This window comes from Trachypithecus francoisi, unplaced genomic scaffold, assembly GCF_009764315.1.
Source record: "Trachypithecus francoisi isolate TF-2019V2 unplaced genomic scaffold, Tfra_2.0 Lachesis_group5, whole genome shotgun sequence".
NCBI classification, from domain to species: domain Eukaryota; kingdom Metazoa; phylum Chordata; class Mammalia; order Primates; family Cercopithecidae; genus Trachypithecus; species Trachypithecus francoisi.
This window is the reverse complement of record NW_022681470.1, coordinates 43,793,782-43,812,431: the sequence shown is the minus strand read 5'-3', so window position 1 is coordinate 43,812,431 and position 18,650 is coordinate 43,793,782. Positions and strand designations below refer to the sequence as shown.

The 18,650-nt window shown below is 36.5% G+C and overlaps 1 protein-coding gene across 5 annotated transcripts in view; it reads right to left on the bottom strand.

Annotated features, from left to right (window-relative positions):
* PLA2G4A (phospholipase A2 group IVA) overlaps window positions 1-18,650 on the bottom strand; it is a 148,636-nt gene that overhangs the window by 50,223 nt on the left and 79,763 nt on the right. For all 5 annotated transcript variants that reach the window (XM_033196868.1, XM_033196870.1, XM_033196867.1 and 2 more), the window contains 2 exons: window positions 16,804-16,945; window positions 4,391-4,527 (listed from right to left, as the gene is read on the bottom strand). In XM_033196868.1, coding sequence (XP_033052759.1) covers window positions 4,391-4,527; window positions 16,804-16,945 — 279 coding nt within the window. The remainder of the gene's footprint in view (window positions 1-4,390; window positions 4,528-16,803; window positions 16,946-18,650) is intronic.

The window sequence follows — 18,650 nt, the reverse complement described above, 5'->3', positions numbered from 1 at the left end:
CATGGTGTCCCTGCAGTTACATCTGAGTTAAACTATCTCAAAAAGTAAAAAAATAAAACATACAAGTATCACCCCAATTTCTAACTCTGTAGTTAAGCCTTAATTTTTATCTCTTTACCAATGATGTTTCCCAATTATACCAGTCAAGTTTCAAAAAAACAGTAGCTTAGACATAGTAGGGCCTCTACAAATTAGTTAATGAATGAATGAAAGGATCTTAGGTTTATTTACATAAAAATCTGGAAATATTTGCCTCAAGTTTTTCAACATATTTATATGATAGGACACCTCATTCTTTTTATCTAAATGCATTTTAAATCTAAATCATGCCAGAGAGGAAGCGATGCTCAGTTCAATCCCTGTCTCCAAATCAAATGGTCAATGTTTTAAAATACCAGTAGCTAACCACCAGACTTGCTGAATCCGAACTTTCATGGGTAAACATTTAGGGTGAAACATTTAGAATTTTTGTGCTTAAAAAGTGCAGAAGTGATTCTCATCTGCAACTAAGATTTGGAATGACTTGAGAAGACTCTCAACATCTGTTAAGCAAATATCTTAAAACTCTTTAAAAACCCCTAAATTAATTTTCCCATAAAATGCAGTTACTTAACGCATTTCTTCATTTAGTGATTAAGCAACTATGACCTAAGGAAAGTCAGGCACTGTGCTAGGTAAGAGAGATTCATTAGGGAACAAGACAAGCTAAGTTCTTAAACAACAAATTTTCTCTAACACGTATCTTGACCTTTGATCCTGTCACATCTTATGTGACAATTTTTGTTACTGTTTCTTTTCTCATTGTTTCAAGAATTTTTCGTACTGTTAAACTGAAAGTTCTCGCTCTCAAATACTATTTTAGTTGGTTCAATAAATTGGACCATATTGTCTACAGATGCAGAGCTGCTCTCACTTCTTTTTAGATGGTAATACTGTACAAATTTGGCAGTCAACATCCAATAGCCCCTTACGATGCTATAAAAGAGCAGCTGAGGAAGAAAGCTGTGCTAATCCTGAGTAAAAGAACACAGGATTACTGTCCTGGTTTTTTAGTTCACTTATTTCAGGTCTCCAGGTTGGCTAATACTTACATTTAATGAATCACAACTATCATCCAAAATTAATTTCAGAAGTAATTACCATAAAGCTAGTAGCAGGTATAAGGGAGCTTTGTCCTACCTAAAATTCTCTTTTGTGATCACAGGAAACTTTCTGGGAGGTCCAGGGCTTCTCCAGATATTTCCGTATTACCTCACTTATACCAAATAATGGCCGTGTATCAGCAGAATATAAAAGGTTACACAACATAGAAGTGTAATGTGTTTTTCCAAGTCTTTCCGAATTCCTTCCTTTGAACTTTTTACCTTCTCACCTGTACTTTTTAAGAGAGAACTGTGAGCATGAATCATCCTGACCACTTTTTCTTCTGGTAAGGGAGCATCTCTTCTTTCCCTGGTTAACATCTTCACCTGTGCTTTCCATCTTGTGTCCTGTCTCTGCCGGAGTCTTTTTCTATCTATGATCCTTCTATTTCTTTATCTTCCATCTATCCCTCTACATTATTTTCTACACCTCAGACATCTATGAAAATGCTGAACTCTCTTAAATTCTGAAAAAAAATAATAAAAACCCTTCCCTGGGCCCTATGTTCCCTTCAAACAATGACTGAGGTCCTTTCTTCCCTTTCCAAACAAAGTACTTGAAATAATAGATGGATTTTATGAGGTTCACATGTCTATTTTTTGGGCTTTCACGTTTTATTCACTTCTTATTTTTTACAATCTCATGCTCAAAAGTATCTTCTTCTTTTTTTTTTTTTTTTTTTTTTTTTTGAGATGGAGTTTCTCTCTTGTTGCCCACGCTGGTGCAATCTTGGTTCACTGCAACCTCTGCTTCCCAGGTTCAAGGGATTCTCCTGCCTCAGCCTCCCGAGTAGCTGAGATTACAGGCATGCACCACCACGCCCGGCTAAATTTTTTGTATTTTTAATAGAGACGGGGTTTCTCCATGTTGGTCAGGCTGGTCTGGAACTCCCGACCTCAGATGATCCACCCACTTTGGCCTCCCAAAGTGCTGGAATTACAGGCATGAGCCACCACGCCCGGCCCCCAAAAGTATCTTTTAATTACTTTTACTAGTGGTTCCTGCTAAAACAACTAACCAAACCCAATCCTTTGCTAAGCTTTTCACAGATTTTCAACATTATTAAAACATCCATTCCTTCTTGATCCCATCATTTACTTGATTCTCCTCTATGACAGCTTATTTGCAGTCTCTATTAGGGTTTTATTTTCTTTTTATCTATGAAATTTTGAAGTGTTACAGGGTTCCATGAATTAAATTCTTGGTGGTAATAGATAAAATGGTAGAAGTCGGTGGAATTACCTAGGGAGAACATATTGATGTAATAGACCAAAAGAGAAGCCCTGAGGGAGAGCCCACATTAAGGAGAGAAACTGTGGAAGTGGTAGGGACAATATATGGAGGAGAGACCAATCAGACAGGATGAAATAAAACCAAAAAGGCATGATGGGAACAATTAGAAAAAAGGACAAAGCAGTGTGTGAAATGTCTCAATCTCCAATCCCTCCCTCACCAACCCCACACACCCTGAGAAGTCAAGGAAAATAAGAACTTTGTAAATTAAGTGGTCTATGAATGAAAATTTATTACAAGGAATGAGCAGCCTTTTAAGGAAATGAAATAAAAAGGGAAACGCTGATCTTTAAGGAAATAAGACTGTGAAAGATAGAGTAGAAGTATACATATGTGTATGTGTGTGTATGTGTGTGCACATTTAAAGTCCTTTTAATTACTATATATATATAAAAATGTGTGTGCACACTTAAAATCCTTTTAATTACATTTTGCAGGACTTGTTTACTGACAGGGGAATGTAAGAAGATATTGCACCAAATCTATAACCAAAGCAATGACTATAGCTCTAATCAAGCTCACACATACACAATTATATCCCCAAATCAGCGCTCAAGGTCTAGTCTTGCTTTATTAGATGAGTTTAAGAAAGTAAACTTCTTACAGTTGTCAGTGATGGACAACAGGGATCTAATAAATAGTGAGTACAAAGAAAGAACACCACTCAAAGAATAATAACAAAATGATTGAGTAGGCAAACTAATGTAAGGGTCCAAGATTTTCTAACACATTACTCATTAAACAGGCAGATGCCTGCTCTTTCCTTCAAGGGAAAGAATAATGATGGGCTACACCCTTCCTTCAGAAGAAATAAATCATTTTGAGGGTACATATAGAGAAGACGGCAACGATGGCTCTACGTTTTTGTTTCATGACTAAATAATCTGATTCAAAACATTTAAGAAACTGTAGATGATTTAAATGTGAAACTCTCTGTAAAATATATAGATGTCCCAGAAAAGAGTGTGGTTTAGTAGAAAGCACTCAGAATAACAGATCAAAAACCTGAGTCTATATGCTAGCTCTCTAGTGATGTTGGACAAATAATTTGGCTTCTAAGTCAAATTTCCTTTAGCATAAAAATGAATAAACTCACAAGATAAAATGACACAGAAACTTTAAAATGCTAGACATATATAATACGATATTCTGACAGATGAGTTTTGCCATGGCCGAATGACTAGAAAGGCCTTTTAAGTCCAAGACAGATCTTTAGTAATAAGGTGATACTCTTATTTGAGACATGTGAGCAACGACTTTTCATTTGATTTTCAATGTGCTTATGTGAGGTAAGCAAACCAAAAAGTATGTAGTATCTTCTTTGAAAAGGTTTTATAAATATATTTGTGAAAACCTACAGAGTACAGGTATTATACATATGGATGTTTTAAGTCTCCACATAAATTTAGCTGAGTTTAAATTCATTTAAAGGACTAATTTCATATTTAGATGAAAATCAATGAAATACGTTATATGTCTATATTCAAAAAATTGTTTTCTTTGTTTTGTATACTATGGTATCTTGCATCTTATTCTATTTGCCCTAAAGAAGAAAATGAATATGTAGTGAATCATGTAGACTTAGACGTGTTCACTGAAGGACTACAAATCAGCAAATTATAAGAAGATTAAATTAATTATGGGTGGAGTATGTTGTTCCACTTCTATTTTTATCTAGAATTATTTTCAATTCGTCTTTTTTATTTTATGTTTTAACTACATTTTAAGTTACAAAATGGCTTAAAAGAAGCAAATTTGCAACAAAAAGTTATTATTAAGTATGGATTTGTCTTTAAAAAAATCGTTTAAAGAAGATTGTGGCATCAAACTGGAAAGTTTTGTAATTTAAACTTAATGATCAATTTTCTAAATCCCCTTTTCTGTTCTAGTGCTTGAGTTAGATACATCCTACATATTTAAAGTTATAAAACTAAAATTAAAAATACATACTAACCAGGTGGAGCCAGAAAGACCAGCAATGTAGGTAGCACAATCCAGAATTCCTGATTCGTATAATGCCTTCATCACACCAGAGAATCCCACCATGGCTCGGAAACCCCCACCTGAACCCAATATGGCTACCACAGGCACCTGAAATGATGCAACAGAGAGATTTGTACACAAAGTAAAAATCATAAAATACAGTTCCCTTTAGTCTCAATCTTTATGTTATACATCCCATATTTTGTCCCAAAGAAGTATAAGTTAACTTCATACTTTAGTAATGCCTAATTTTTTAAAGGAAGAAAATAAGGCCTGGTGCAATGGCTCACACCTGTAATCCCAGCACTTTGGGAGGCCGAGGCGGGTGGATCACCTGAGGTCAGGAGCTCGAGACCAGCCTGACCAACATGGTGAAACCCAATCTCTACTAAAAATACAAAATAAAAAATAGCTGGGCGTGCTGGCAGGCGCCTGTAATCCGAGCTACTTGGGAGGCTGAAGCAGGAGACTTGCTTGAACCCAGGAAGCAGATGTTGCAGTGAGCCAAGATCGTGCCATTGCACTCCATCCCGGGCAACAGAGCAAGACTCCGTCTCAAAAAGAAAAAGAAAAGAATGTTTCATATAAGAAAACAAAAAAAGCAATGTCTATTAGAAAAAAATTATTAAAATGACCAACTTACTCTATTTAATAATAATAATACTCTATATTTGTTCAACCTTTTGCAAATTTTTGACTTGCTTTCAGGGACATTGTTTTATTTAACTCTCAGAAATCATGTAAGGTGAGCAGAAGGAAAGTATTTGCTGGTTTTGCAGATGAAAGTTCTATACTGATTATGTTACTTGTGTAAGATCTACTAGTTGGTAATTCATAGTTGAGTAAGCCCCTTGCCTTCAGGTTACATTTACAGAGAGCATCTTTAACATCTGGTGACCGATCTGATGTTAGCAATAAAAGAGAGGAAGGTGGGTGGTTGGACTTAGGGTTTCTAGCTTTGCTCTTAAGCAGATGATGCTATCATTACCCAGAACAAGGATCCTAAGGCATGAAGTTAGGTGAAGGAAGAAACAGTGTGCTCAGTCTTAGAAATGCTGAAAACACAACATGAATGCATTGTGTTTCAAGTATTGGCACCTGATCCCTGAGTGGCCACTTACCAATATGCCATATACATATATTCATGGAATGATTATTTTACAACCAGGAGGACCAAAAAGATTGTATAGTCATAAGAGATAGTAGTTGTAAGGAAGCCAGATAAGAATTTCGAACAAAGAGGAAGGATTTGAATTAAGCCTTGAAAGGGGGTTGAGTATATAGGCAGTATAATAATAATAATAATAATAATAATAATAATGGCAAATGTTTAACCTTTAAATTGGGAAAGAGAAATCTGCAGAGTCCAGATCTTATTAGAGTTAGAGCAGTGAATAGTAGAACACCTAGGACTAAATTCCTGACCCAGAACTGTACACTAACAAGTGGTCTCAAATCAAAAACACTAGACATTAAACTACATGCAAACTGGAAACCTCATAATGAAAGCACACTCTACAAGTGCAGTGCAATGGAAGGATCTAAATGGCTTTGAACCTGTGTATGTATATATGTGTATATGTGTGTATGTCTGTGTATCTTTATATAGATGTATATGGGTTGGTATAAACACCATGCTCTCAAACACAGATTTTTAAACTGTAAATAAAGTAAAATATGTAAGTCTTTAAAAGCTTGTCTGGAGGGGGAAATAAAGCTAAGGTAGGAAACTAAAGTACATTATACAGAGGATGAATAGAGTACAATAAAGTATTAGGTGCAGCAGTAGTTATAAGAAAGCTAGATATGAAGTTAGAATGAAAAGAAGGGATTTGAATTCAGCCTTGAAAGGGGGTTGAGTTTGCAGGCAGTATAATAAGAATAATAATAACAATAAAAGCAAGCATTTAACATTGCTATGTGCTCAGTTCTGGGCCTAGGGTTCAGGTCAAGATAGGCATAAGCAGGAAAGGGTATGTGATTTGGGAACCAAACTACTTGGGGTCTTAGTATTGTAGCAGGTGTATATTAGGGAATTGGGAAAATAGGATTATGAAGGGCATTGAGGAAAAGCAATTTCAAGATTAATACTGTAAAACATGGAAGGTTGTTTGTATTCAAAAAATATTTGGGGGCATTTGAGTCTAGGTATGGTTAATTGTAGCGTTGTATTATTAAAAATAACCAATCCAATACAAATCAGGTAGTTCAGAATAGAGAAAAAAAGTTCTTAGTAACAGATCATACTGTTCATTTCAACACACAGCAAACAGCCTGCACTGTTATTCAACATGAGATTTAATAAGATAAACTGGAAAAATGAACTTAAGAGCTTCTCTAATACTGAGAAAACAACCTCCCAGATGTACTTCTTCAAATGCCAACAGCCCGACACATACTGAAGATGCATATGGTACATTGCTTGGAATTTTCTGGAAACAGCCTCCTGTTAAACTGGAATTCATGCGTTAGGTAACCTACTGCTCTCATTATCGATTTGAAGTAATTCTGAAGGAGGTTTTCAGGTCACGGTTTTAATTCAGATACTTCTGTTGTCATCAGGGGAAGAAAAATGTCAGATACTTGTACATAAAGTTGAATAATCAAATAATTGTGCAGATTATAATTACCTTCATTTGTTAAGTATGCATTTATATTATATCATTTAACTTTCATAACCTATCAGTACATATTATTACTCCGTTTGTTTGTTTGTTTTGTTTTTGAGACAGGGTCTCTCTCTCTCACCCACACTGGAGTCTCTCTCTGTCACTCAGGTTGGAGTGTACTGGTATAGAGACGGGGTTTTGCCATGTTGCCTAAGCCTCCCAACGTGCTGGGATTACAAGCATGGGCCACCACACTGGGCCTATAACTCCATTTTTAAAAATAAAGCAATTTAAACACAAAGAAGATATTTTTTTCCAGTGTCACAAAGCTAGAAAGTGGTATTTGGAGTCAAACTTGGGTCTGCCATATAATAAAGCTATTATTTCACTATGCTCTACTTTGTCTCTCAAAACAAATAGCTCCCACTTTCCCCCAACTAATGCTGTGTCCTAAGGCCAAGAAAATCCTCTGTGGGCTCAGTTTACTTATTATAAAAGTATTGATCTTGATATATTAATGTGTAAAAATATTGATCTTGAAGCTTTTAGTGACTAGTAACATTCTAGATTCTATAACACCTACAGAAACATGAATTATAAAACTATAAAATTATAACTATGAACTATAACAAAGAATGGGAAATTAGATTTGTGAAGAACATATCGTATGTGCCTTGCACTCTCTCATGGACACTTTCACACAATTTATTTCATTTACTCTTCCCAACTCTCAAAAGGAAATCATTGTTTGTTTCATTTTTCAAATGAGGAGTGCAGATAATACCTAATAGCTAATAAGTAGTACAACCAGGATTTGAGCTGAGGTATGTCTGGCACCAAAATTCCTTACTCTTTCCTTTGTCATTGCTCAGAAAGAAAGGGGTAACCTTTACGGGGTGAAAGCACTGATGCTTAGTCAAACTATATTTCAAATTATGTATCACTTCAAATAATGTCACGACAATTTTACATAATAAACAAAGACTGAGTTTAGAGTTTTAATAGTCTTGCTCATTCTGAAATAATGTTCAAAGAAATAATACGAAAGTTACAAGGTTCAGCTGTTAGTCATAGCTCTAATTCTAAGAGAATCAAATACGTGTTCCTGAGAAGGTCTGGGGTTGTATTTGGACCTAGTATCACTAGTATATAGATATAAATGATGTCAATAAATATTTCTCATACTTCCTTCATATGATTATGGGAAATGAGTTTTCACTTACCAAAAACTTTGTGTTTTGACTTAATTATCCTGGTACATAAACTTACTGACATTATTAATTGCCTCCCTTTCAAAAGAAAATTCTGAAGTATTCAAGAATATTTTTGTTTGTCATAAACAGTTAGATAAAGACATTTCTCTCCTTGGCCTCTATATTAGTCAGGGTTCTTCAAAGAAACAGAACCAACAGCATGAGTAGATATATAGAAAGAGATTTATTATAATGAATTGTCTCACACAATTAAGACCAGTCGAGTCCAAATCTGCAAAATGAGCTGGCGAGCTCCATACCCAGGAGAGCCTATGGTGCAGATGGAAGTCCAAGGGAAGTCGGCTGTAGAATTCCCTCCTGCTCAGTGAGGCAAGCCTTTTTGTCATATTCAGGCCTTGAATGGATTGGATGAGGCCCACCCACATTATAATAGTAAGGATAATCTGCTTATTCAAAGTAAGCAACAACACCGGCAGCAAATCTAGCACTTGGTCTTATGATGCCTCTCCATTGCTTCTGACATGCGGACATTTGCTTGCCTCTCCTGGACCCTGTTTCCCTCACAGCTTCTATTTCTCAGCAGTCAAGGGCTTTGAGCCCCTCAGAGTGCACCACGTTGCTGACTGCATTCTGGGCCCCTTGGACATGTAACTTGCTCTCTAGACCAGTTAGACCAGTTTCCAGCTCTGTTTTATTCCGTGGCTGTTTATATCCCACCAGTTCCTCAGATAAGAAAAATTCAGCTCCACCTCTTGATTCCTGAAACCTGACCCTTGCAAGCCTAGGCCTGCTCAGTTCCTGTTCCTATACTCCACTAAAGGGAGCCCTCCACTGCCTGTCTTTCAACGTTTACCATCTGAAAGAGGAACAAAGATTGATAGTACAAAGTGCCATTGTCATAATGAAGGTGAAAAGAGGTGGGAAGGAAAGCAGAAAAACAGGAATGGCAATGCTTATTGACAACTCAAGGTTGATCTCTCTTATCTCCTTCAGAAACTGTCTTGCTCTGCCTCTCCCTCCCCGACTAGATGATCCCTGTTTCTCTGGCCTTTCACTTAACTTATATGACAAATGTAAGTACCAAGTGGCACTCGGAGAATTAATTACTTAAGGCCCATATTTTACTTCTATTTTCATCCAAAGCTGTCTATTTGTTTAAACTGAAATATGATCCTTATAGTCTTCCTTAAGAAAAAGCATTATCTCTTTTATACTCTGACAACAAGAAGAATCTTTTCTTCTCTCATTTCTTTACTACTCTAATTCCAGATTTTACTCCCCCAACCAACCTTGTTACGTTATAGCTAGTTTTTAGGGGACATAGAGACTGGATAGTAACATTTCACTTCATAGACACAACTGTAATCTGAAAACTTCATCTGACCAAAAACTGTTTTAGAACAAGAAAATTTTAAAAAGTGGCTTCTGAACTACCAAAATACACCAAAAATCCCCATACACAAAGTCATGTATCTTGCTCAAAGAAAAGATCTTAGCCCTCTTCTCATAAAGAAATTATATTAATTAGAGACTGTGTTCTAACAGCAAGTTTGCTTATCAGATTTGAATTCCAGAGCAACAAAGTTGAAAGAGAAAAGGGCAGTGTGAAGAAGTCACTTCAAGCAGCCATACAGGGCACAGAACAGCGGCAGCTGAATGCAAAGGAAGCAGGCCTGATAATGTCCAAATTGGTTCAGTCTGAGCAAGAAATTACACATTTCAGGAAGATTTCCATCTACATAAACAAAATCAATAATTTTTTAAAAAAAAAATCTCAGTACTTAAGAGAATAAACTCTTAGGCTTTAAAAAACCTTAACTATTTGACTAGCTCAGTATACAGGCAGGAAAACTAATTAAAAAATTAGGCCATGGTAAATTTAACAATTATTGACGATGAGTCTTATGCCACAGAATGGCAGCACCCAAGAATATGTATAATATTACTGTTTTACTGGCAACTATTATACGCCCCTATACATTTTGCTGGACACTTTATGAGCATCAGTACTTATCCCCTTACCCCAACAGGAGACATTATCATCATTTTACAAGTGAAGCACAAAGGTAAAACAAAGTTCCCAAATATATACTGCCCAAATTCCTTCAACATTTAATTCAACGTTGAGGTCTAACCTGGATACTGTCTGTTTGTATTGAGATGAATAGGACTGTTCCCATTAGTTGTGCAAACTGCCACAACAGCCCACTCTTCCATACATTAAGGAGGCCAACTGAACAGTACTGAAAAGAAAGTGAAGATTTTGATAGGGGACAAAGGATGTGGAAAGTTAAGAGATCCAAGGAGTAACATAAAAATAGAAAAATGTTACTTTTGTTATGGGAATGGGTGGTGCTGATAATTTCTAAGCTGATTATTTCTGCCAAGAGAGAACAGTGTGGACTGAAACCAAGAAAAGCAACAACAAAAGTTTTAATTCCATAAATGACTTCCAAACACATGAATTTAATATTTTTTGAAGGACAGCACAGAGAAAAAGCATAATTACCTCATTCCCCATCTGTTGCAGAAAAGTTGTTTTACCGTCATTTGTATGAACATGAAGCGAAGTTATATTTTCCCAGGAAGACTTACTAATCCTTTCCACAGAAGGAGGAGTGACTAGAGGTGGCAGCAGAAACTTACTTTTTGGAAATAAGAACCTAAGAAAAAATGCCAGGCAGTGTGTCCTACATGAATTTCTAACTCAAGAGTCTAAGCCAAGATCTCATCAAAACCTTCTCCTTAACCGGTGTTTCCCTCGCAACCTGATACTGGTGTTGCTGTTTCAAAACTGTGACCTCTCTCTCTAGCAAATCTACTCCATGCATGCAAAGACTAAATTTGTGCCCTGATACATACAACAAAATATTCACCAAGGATCTACCATACTAGGTGTTTGAAATATAGAAATGAATAACACAGATATTGTCCTGGCCCTCACAAAACTTAAATTCTAATGGAGAAAACAGTCACACTCACCAATACTTTTACAAGAAGTTTTTTTAAGTACAACCATGGGAAATGATGAGAAGAGAATGTTCATATATGCCATAAGAGAATATAACTGAGAGAACTAATTTAGACTTAGGGGTAAGGAGGGAGGAGATGATTTGGGAGAGCCTCAGAAGAAATTATTTGTGTGCTCATTAAAGAATGGGAGAGTGTTAGCTAAAAGTGGGGTAAAGTGGAGAGAGGGGTTGTATAGGGGAAGCCTATTGCAGTGAGAGGAAGCACTGTACAGGAGACCTCCAACTGGGGAAAGATCCTGTAGAGACAGAGAACTAAGAGGTGCTTACTGGGAGGGAGTACAGAAATTTGGGATAAACTGGCAAAAATGAAGCTAGAAAGAAGCTATGGAGCTAAGAGTCTAAGAGCAGTGGAAGGATTTTAAGCTTGGGATGGACTGAATTAGATTTCTGTTTTGAAACGTTCACTCTGAATTCATTGTAAAAAGAAAGTGGGAAGAGGGAAGACAAGTACAAGTCCTCTCAATACACAAACATATGTAAGTCCTCTCTATACAAGGCACAGAAAGAGACAAGACTTTGTGTTCAGATTTAGATAGGCTGAGTTTGAGATGCTGGGAGGAATACATGTAAAGAAATCAAGTAAGTGTGTAGATATTTAGGTCTGAAGCTCAGAAGAGAGGTTCTAAGTTGTTGACATGCATGTCCTTAGCACACAGGTGTTGGGCGACATCATAGGCCAGAGAGAAATTTCTTTTTGTTCTTGTTATTGTTGTTGTTGCTATTGTTGTTTGAGACAAGGTCTCACTTCGTTACCCAGGCTAGAGTACAGTGGCACCATCTTGGCTCACTGCAGCCTCTACTTCCTGGGTTCAAGTGATCCTCCTGCCCCAGCCTCCCAAGTAGCTAGGACCATGGGTGCACACCACCACACCTAAGTTTTTTGTATTTTTTGTAGACACGGGTTTTCACCATGATGACCGGGCCGGTTTTGATCCTCCTGCCTCAGCCTCCCAAAACGCTGGGATTACAGGTGAGAGCCACCATACCCTGACTGAGAATCCTAGATTTAAATCTCAATTGCCTAGAAAAACATATTTCTCATGGGACATGGTGGCATGCACCCCATAGTCCCAGCACTTTGGGAGGTCGAAGCAGGAGGATCACTTGAACCCAGGAAGTCAAGGCTTCAGTGAGCCAAGATGGTGCCGCTGCACAACAGCCTGAATGACAAAGCAAAACGCTATCTCAAAACATGAAAGAAAGAACTAGAATGAGGAGAAAGAGGACCTAGGACTACGTTTTGAGGAACTACTATATGTAAGGAATGCTCAGATGAAGAAGAGCTGGTAAAGAACACCAAAGAGGCATGATGAAGACTATGAAAAGGGAGTAAGTAAAGAGTAGACAATGTTTTGAAATGTAAGGAGACATCTGTCATTTGCAGCTGCAAAGTTAGTTAAGATAGGGCAAGAACAAGACCCTGTGCATTTATTTGTACTGGTGTCTAAAGGAGGTAGAATGAGTTTGTATAGAAAATGTTGGAGACGTTTGTGAAGGTAAGGAGAGAAACAGAGTAGAAGGGAGGAGAGAATACAGAATCCAGGAAATTTTTTTTGTTTTTTATTTTCTTTTTATATCTGAGTTCAGAACATGTTTATATTTTTATAGGAAATATCCACACGGAGGTAGATGCTGACAATACAGGTTGAGAGTGATCTGGGAAAATCCGAATAACAGATATATCGGGGTTCTCAAGAGGAGCTTAGGATCCATATCTGATGGGTATCTGCATTTGAAAGCAAAGGGAGTATTTTCTCTATTGAACTAGGAGGGAGGTTGCAAAGGACAGGCATCGGTTATGGAGTATGTCAATTTTATAGCAAGAAATGAAGGATTTGTCATCTCCTAACTTTTTATTTCTCTATCATTAGGAGACAAGTCTATCTGTTGTGAGGGGAACAAGAAGTAGTCAGCCATTAGCAGTAAAGAAAATAATTGTTGCAAATAAATAGAAAGAAATTAGGCAGGGAAACTCTGAGATTACAAGGCACGATCTCCCAAATAAAGTTGACAATCATGACTTACAAGAAATATGAATTTCCTCCTTTTTCTTCTAGCAAGCTCATACCTCAAGGCATGGCCAACAGTCTTCAACTCTAAAAGAAATTTCTATCATCTCTGCTGCAGAGAATGAGTCATCCTCTTGCAATCACTTGCATCCCTCAGTTCACACCTCTTTATTAAGAACTTAACACATGATGGGTTTTGTTTGCTTAAATATCATTCTTCCAAAGAAGGCTTCAAAATCACTAAGGAAAGTAACTCCTCAGGGCTAGCCATCTCAGCTTTATTCTTCTCTAGCACTTAGCACAGTATTTCAATAAATTACAAATGTTAGAAATGAAGAGAATTTGTAAAATCATTTTTCTGTTTTGAGGGTATACCTATACCAAATAAGGATGGCAAGAAAAAGAAAAATGTTATAGAATTGCTACTGAAAAGTTATCTATATTAAAAGAAACACACGTACACACACTAAAAACTTCAGAGAAGCTATAAATTTCTGAATAATGTATAGAGAAGACAGTTTTTTCAAGAACTAATTAGCCTGACGTGATAAACAACCACAAGTTCTAACAAGGATCTATTGTGGTGACAAGCAAGATACAGGATTTGGCCAGGCATGGTGGCTTGTGCTTGTAACCCCAGCACTTTGGCAGGCAGAGGTGTAAAGACTGCTTGAGCCCAGGAGTTTGAGACCAACCTGGGAAATATAGCAAGATCCCATCTCTAGAAAAAAAATTATATATATATACACACACACACACACACACACACACACACACACATATATATATATATATAAATTTTCTGGGTGTAGTGGCATGCACCCATAGTCCTGGCTTCTTAGGAGGCTGAGGCAAGAGGATCACTTGAGCCCAGGAGTTTGATGATGCAGTGAGCTATGACTGTCCCACTGCACTCCTGCCTGGGCAACAAAGCAAGATCCTGTCTCTAAAAAAGAAACAAACAAAACAAAAGATGCAGGATTGAAGAGAAGTCTCTCTCTTTTTAACATAAACTTAAATGAAGGTTTCCTTAGTTTCCTTTAAGCAAAAATTTCCCTTAAGCAGCATCTCATCTTAGAGTCTGCTCCCATAACAACACAAGTCACTCTAGCATCAGTAGGTTGGCTTTTGAACCCTACCCCCACCTAAAACATATTTGCAAATCTTCAACCACATGTGGGATGGGGCGATCATTTGGCTCCCTTACTCAGAATTTATGTCTCGTTTCCAACTGTATTCTGCCCTTAATTTGCAAGAATCTCAAATTCCTACAAGAATGATTTCTAAGAAATTAATTTATTTATGAAATTATTTTAGGAAAAATTTAATGAAATTAATTTCTACAAGAAATAATTCAAGAATGTACAAGACTATGCACATATATGTTTACTTATATATTTAATCAAAATATTACTTTTATGAAAATAAATTATATTCATTTGACATATTCAATTAACAGGAAAGCTCAACTAAATAAATAAGTAAAAGATTACCTGATATGCCACTAATAAGAAACTTCATTATCATTTGCTGAGCATCATTGAAGCAATTAATCTTTGTAGGTTTCAGATAGAAAGATGGACAGATATATATAGAGACAAATAGATAAGTAGATTAGATAGGTGACTGATAGATACATAGATGAAATAAATGATGGATAGATAGCCAAAAAGTAGATTATAAGATACATGATTGAGTAATAAAGGATGCTATATTTTCCTGGAATTTAAGGAAAGAAAAAGAAAAGTACAATTGAAGGATTTTACTTTCGATATTTGTTTATATTTATAGTCCAGTATTTCTCCATAATTAGGATTATAAATCATTTCTTCATTTTAATGATTTTTATAATCCTAATTATAAAGAAATATTAGAATACAAATATATTATAAACAAATATTGAAAGTAGGATCCTTCAATCTGGTCAATTTTAAATATCATTAAACTCTACTACAAAATATAAAGAATTTGGAACATTTTCTTTTTTCTCCCCATCACATGTGCCTACATTTGTTAATTGCATCATCATTAACAAGATTTATGGCATTTTCTTCTTGTTCTATAATGACGACTTCCACAGTTTAATTTTAGTTTACATTTAAATTAATTAATTTTAATCCTTTTATATTTTAGACTAAACTTTTCCTATTGATAAAATAAATACTATTTCATGCATAAGTATGCCTTTTTGAAATACATATATTTAAATAAGTAAATAAAATGTGGTACATCCAGATGATGGAATATTATTTAGTACTAAAATAAAATGCACTATCTAAACGATGAAAAGACATGGAGGAAACTTAAATTCATATTACTAAGTGAAAGAAGCCTATCTGGAAAGGCTACATACTGTATGATTCCAACTATACGACATTAGGCAAACTAACAAAAGGCAAAGCTGTGGAGACAGTAAAAGTATCAGTGGCCCACGGGTAGGGATTAGAGATGAATAGGTGGAGTACAGAGGATTTTTAGGACAGTGAACTACTATGTATGATACTGTTATGGTGGATGCATGTCATTACACATTTGTCCAAACCCCATAGAATGTAGACCACCAACAGTGAGCCTAACGTAAACTATGGACTTGGGTGATACTGATGTGTCAATATGGGTTCATTGATTGTAACAAATGTACTACTCTGATGTGGCATGTTGATAGTTGGGGAGTATAATGGTTAATTTTATTTATCAGCCTGATCAGACTAAAGGATACTCAGATCACTAGAAAAACATTCTTTCTAGGGGTGCTCATGAGGGTGTTTTCCAAAGAAAAACATGTGAATCAGCACACTGAGTAAAGAAGACCCACCCTCGCCAATGGGTGCACACATCATTCCATCCTTGGAGGGCCTGAGGAGAACAAAAAGGTGGAAGGCGAGCAATTGTCTCTCTGTCCTTGAGCTGAGACATCCCCTTTCTCCTGCCTTTAGACATAGTTGCTGTGGGTTCTCCTACCTTCAGACTTCAAGACTCTCACCTCCCCCTTCAACTGCCCAGCCTCTGACTGGGAGTTACTCCATTGGTGCATCTTTGTCTTGGACTAAATTGCACCACTGGCTTTCCTGGTTCTTCAGTGTGCAGATGGTATATCGTGGGACTGCCTGACCTCCATAATCATGTGAGCCAAGCTTCATAATAAATCTCCTCATATCTACTGTGTATATCTTTTGGTTCTGTTTCTCTGGAGAACCTGACTAAACTTTGGAGGTTGTGCAGGGAGAGGAAGCATATTGGAACTCTCTGTGCTTTTGGCTCAATTTTGTTGTGAACTTAACATTGCTCTAAAATATAAAGTTAAAATAAAAACTATAGCTGATAAATATTACCAACTAAGGCACTATTTGTGATGACCTTCCTCAAAGAGTTTTCATTTACAAATCACTTACCTTACCTTAAAAAACTAAAGGAATAACGCTCAATCTCAATATTGCCATATTTGGGTAAAATTCTTGGGGAAATTGTCCAAGATAAACTATTATTAAGTTTAACAACACTTGAAAAATTTCCAACTCACATCACGTGCAGAATGCAATCCTTCACTATTCTTTGGACCCAAGAGTTTCTTCATGCTCTCCCTTATGTTTTCTTTTCTCTGTTGTCTGAAAGTCTTCTCCTGATCACACAGAGCCATACTAAATCGTAGGTCTGGGCATGAGCTGTAATACCAAACAGATAAAGTCATGAGCCAATGCTCCCAGTGGTCTGGTTTTCCATCCAGCCGGCTCTTCCGAGTCCCTAGGAGCCACACTGATACATGCTGACTGCTTCCCTCAAGCCATTTCCTAAACAGGGACCTAAAATAAGAGGATAAAATGATGGCTATCTTAAAGCAGCATTTTCCACGGCATGTTTTCAGAGAAAAAGGACTTTTCAATGCTTCAGATAAACAAGCAAACAAACAGCCCCTGATAGGTTGAATATTATAACAAAGACTGGGAAGTGCCTCAGTAAAGAACCCTGTTTATATTTGTTTGGCACAGGATCTCCCAAACTTACTTGACCAAGAATTCCTTCCCTTATCTCTCCACCCTTCACTATTCCACCATGATAATTACTTTCTAACGTCCCAAAGAACCAGCATTCTGAGGAACATATTTGCAGAAATATTGTCTTAATTAATTGCCTTGTCTAATGAATGCCCCCCTCTAACAAAGAAAATAACTTCTAATCACAGAACTTGAGATAACCACAAATAAGTTTACAACTAGAGGACTTTAGAACCCTTAAATCATATATACGTTATATTGCTAATAAAGGCAGTAGCAATTTCTCTACACTATGCCAGAAACCACTTTAGGTATTACATATGAATCATTGCAAGAACGATGGGAGTAATCACTACACATTATTATAGAATATATTATTATATATTACAGCTTTATAAATTAGAAAACTATGGCTCTGAGAGGTTAGGATCACATAGTAAACATGTGATGTACTTTCACCATGCCACATATAAGAAATATCTTAATACTGAAGTCTAAATAGCAACTACTGAATTTAAAAATACTTTTTAAAAATCTGTCAGCCTATGTTGGAATGTGAATAAATCCAAAATGTAGAAGTCAAGAATTATCACAAATAAAATATGTCTCTTTACCATTCATAAAAGGCCTTACCTTAATTGCAAATAAATTTTAAATCTCATTTCTGTTAGTTCAGTATATTTCTTCCTTGTAAAATACAGAATGAGACTGCTAAGCCTCTGAGCTATGTTCTTTTTTTTTCTTTTCTTTTTGTTTTTTTTGAGACGGAGTCTCGCTCTGTCGCCCAGGCTGGAGTGCAGTGGCCGGATCTCAGCTCACTGCAAGCTCCGCCTCCCGGGTTCACGCCATTCTCCTGCCTCAGCCTCCCGTGTAGCTGAGACTACAGGCGCCCGCCACCACATCCGGCTAGTTTTTTGTATTTTTTAGTAGAGACAGGGTTTCACCGTGTTAGCCAGGATGGTCTCGATCTCCTGACCTCGTGATCCGCCCGCCTCGGCCTCCCAAAGTGCTGGGATTACAGGCTTGAGCCACCGCGCCCGGCCTGAGCTATGTTCTTTATGGTCATAGTTGATCATTACAAATAATAGTTTAATTACTACTTCCCAAAGGATAAATATAGGTACCTCACAAAAGAGAAAGCATAATTAATAACAAAAAAATTAATTTCACTAGTGAATTTAAATGATACTATTATTAAAATAACTGATATTAAAATATTTTAAATACTTATTTTCTAGTACTAGAAAGGTAAAATAACACTAATATTCTCATGCATCAATTTTGAGAATATAAGTTTGTTAAAAAGCAATTAAGCAATATTCAAATTAGGCATATTAGCAATATGGCATATTCAAAAATAAATAGAATATAGATT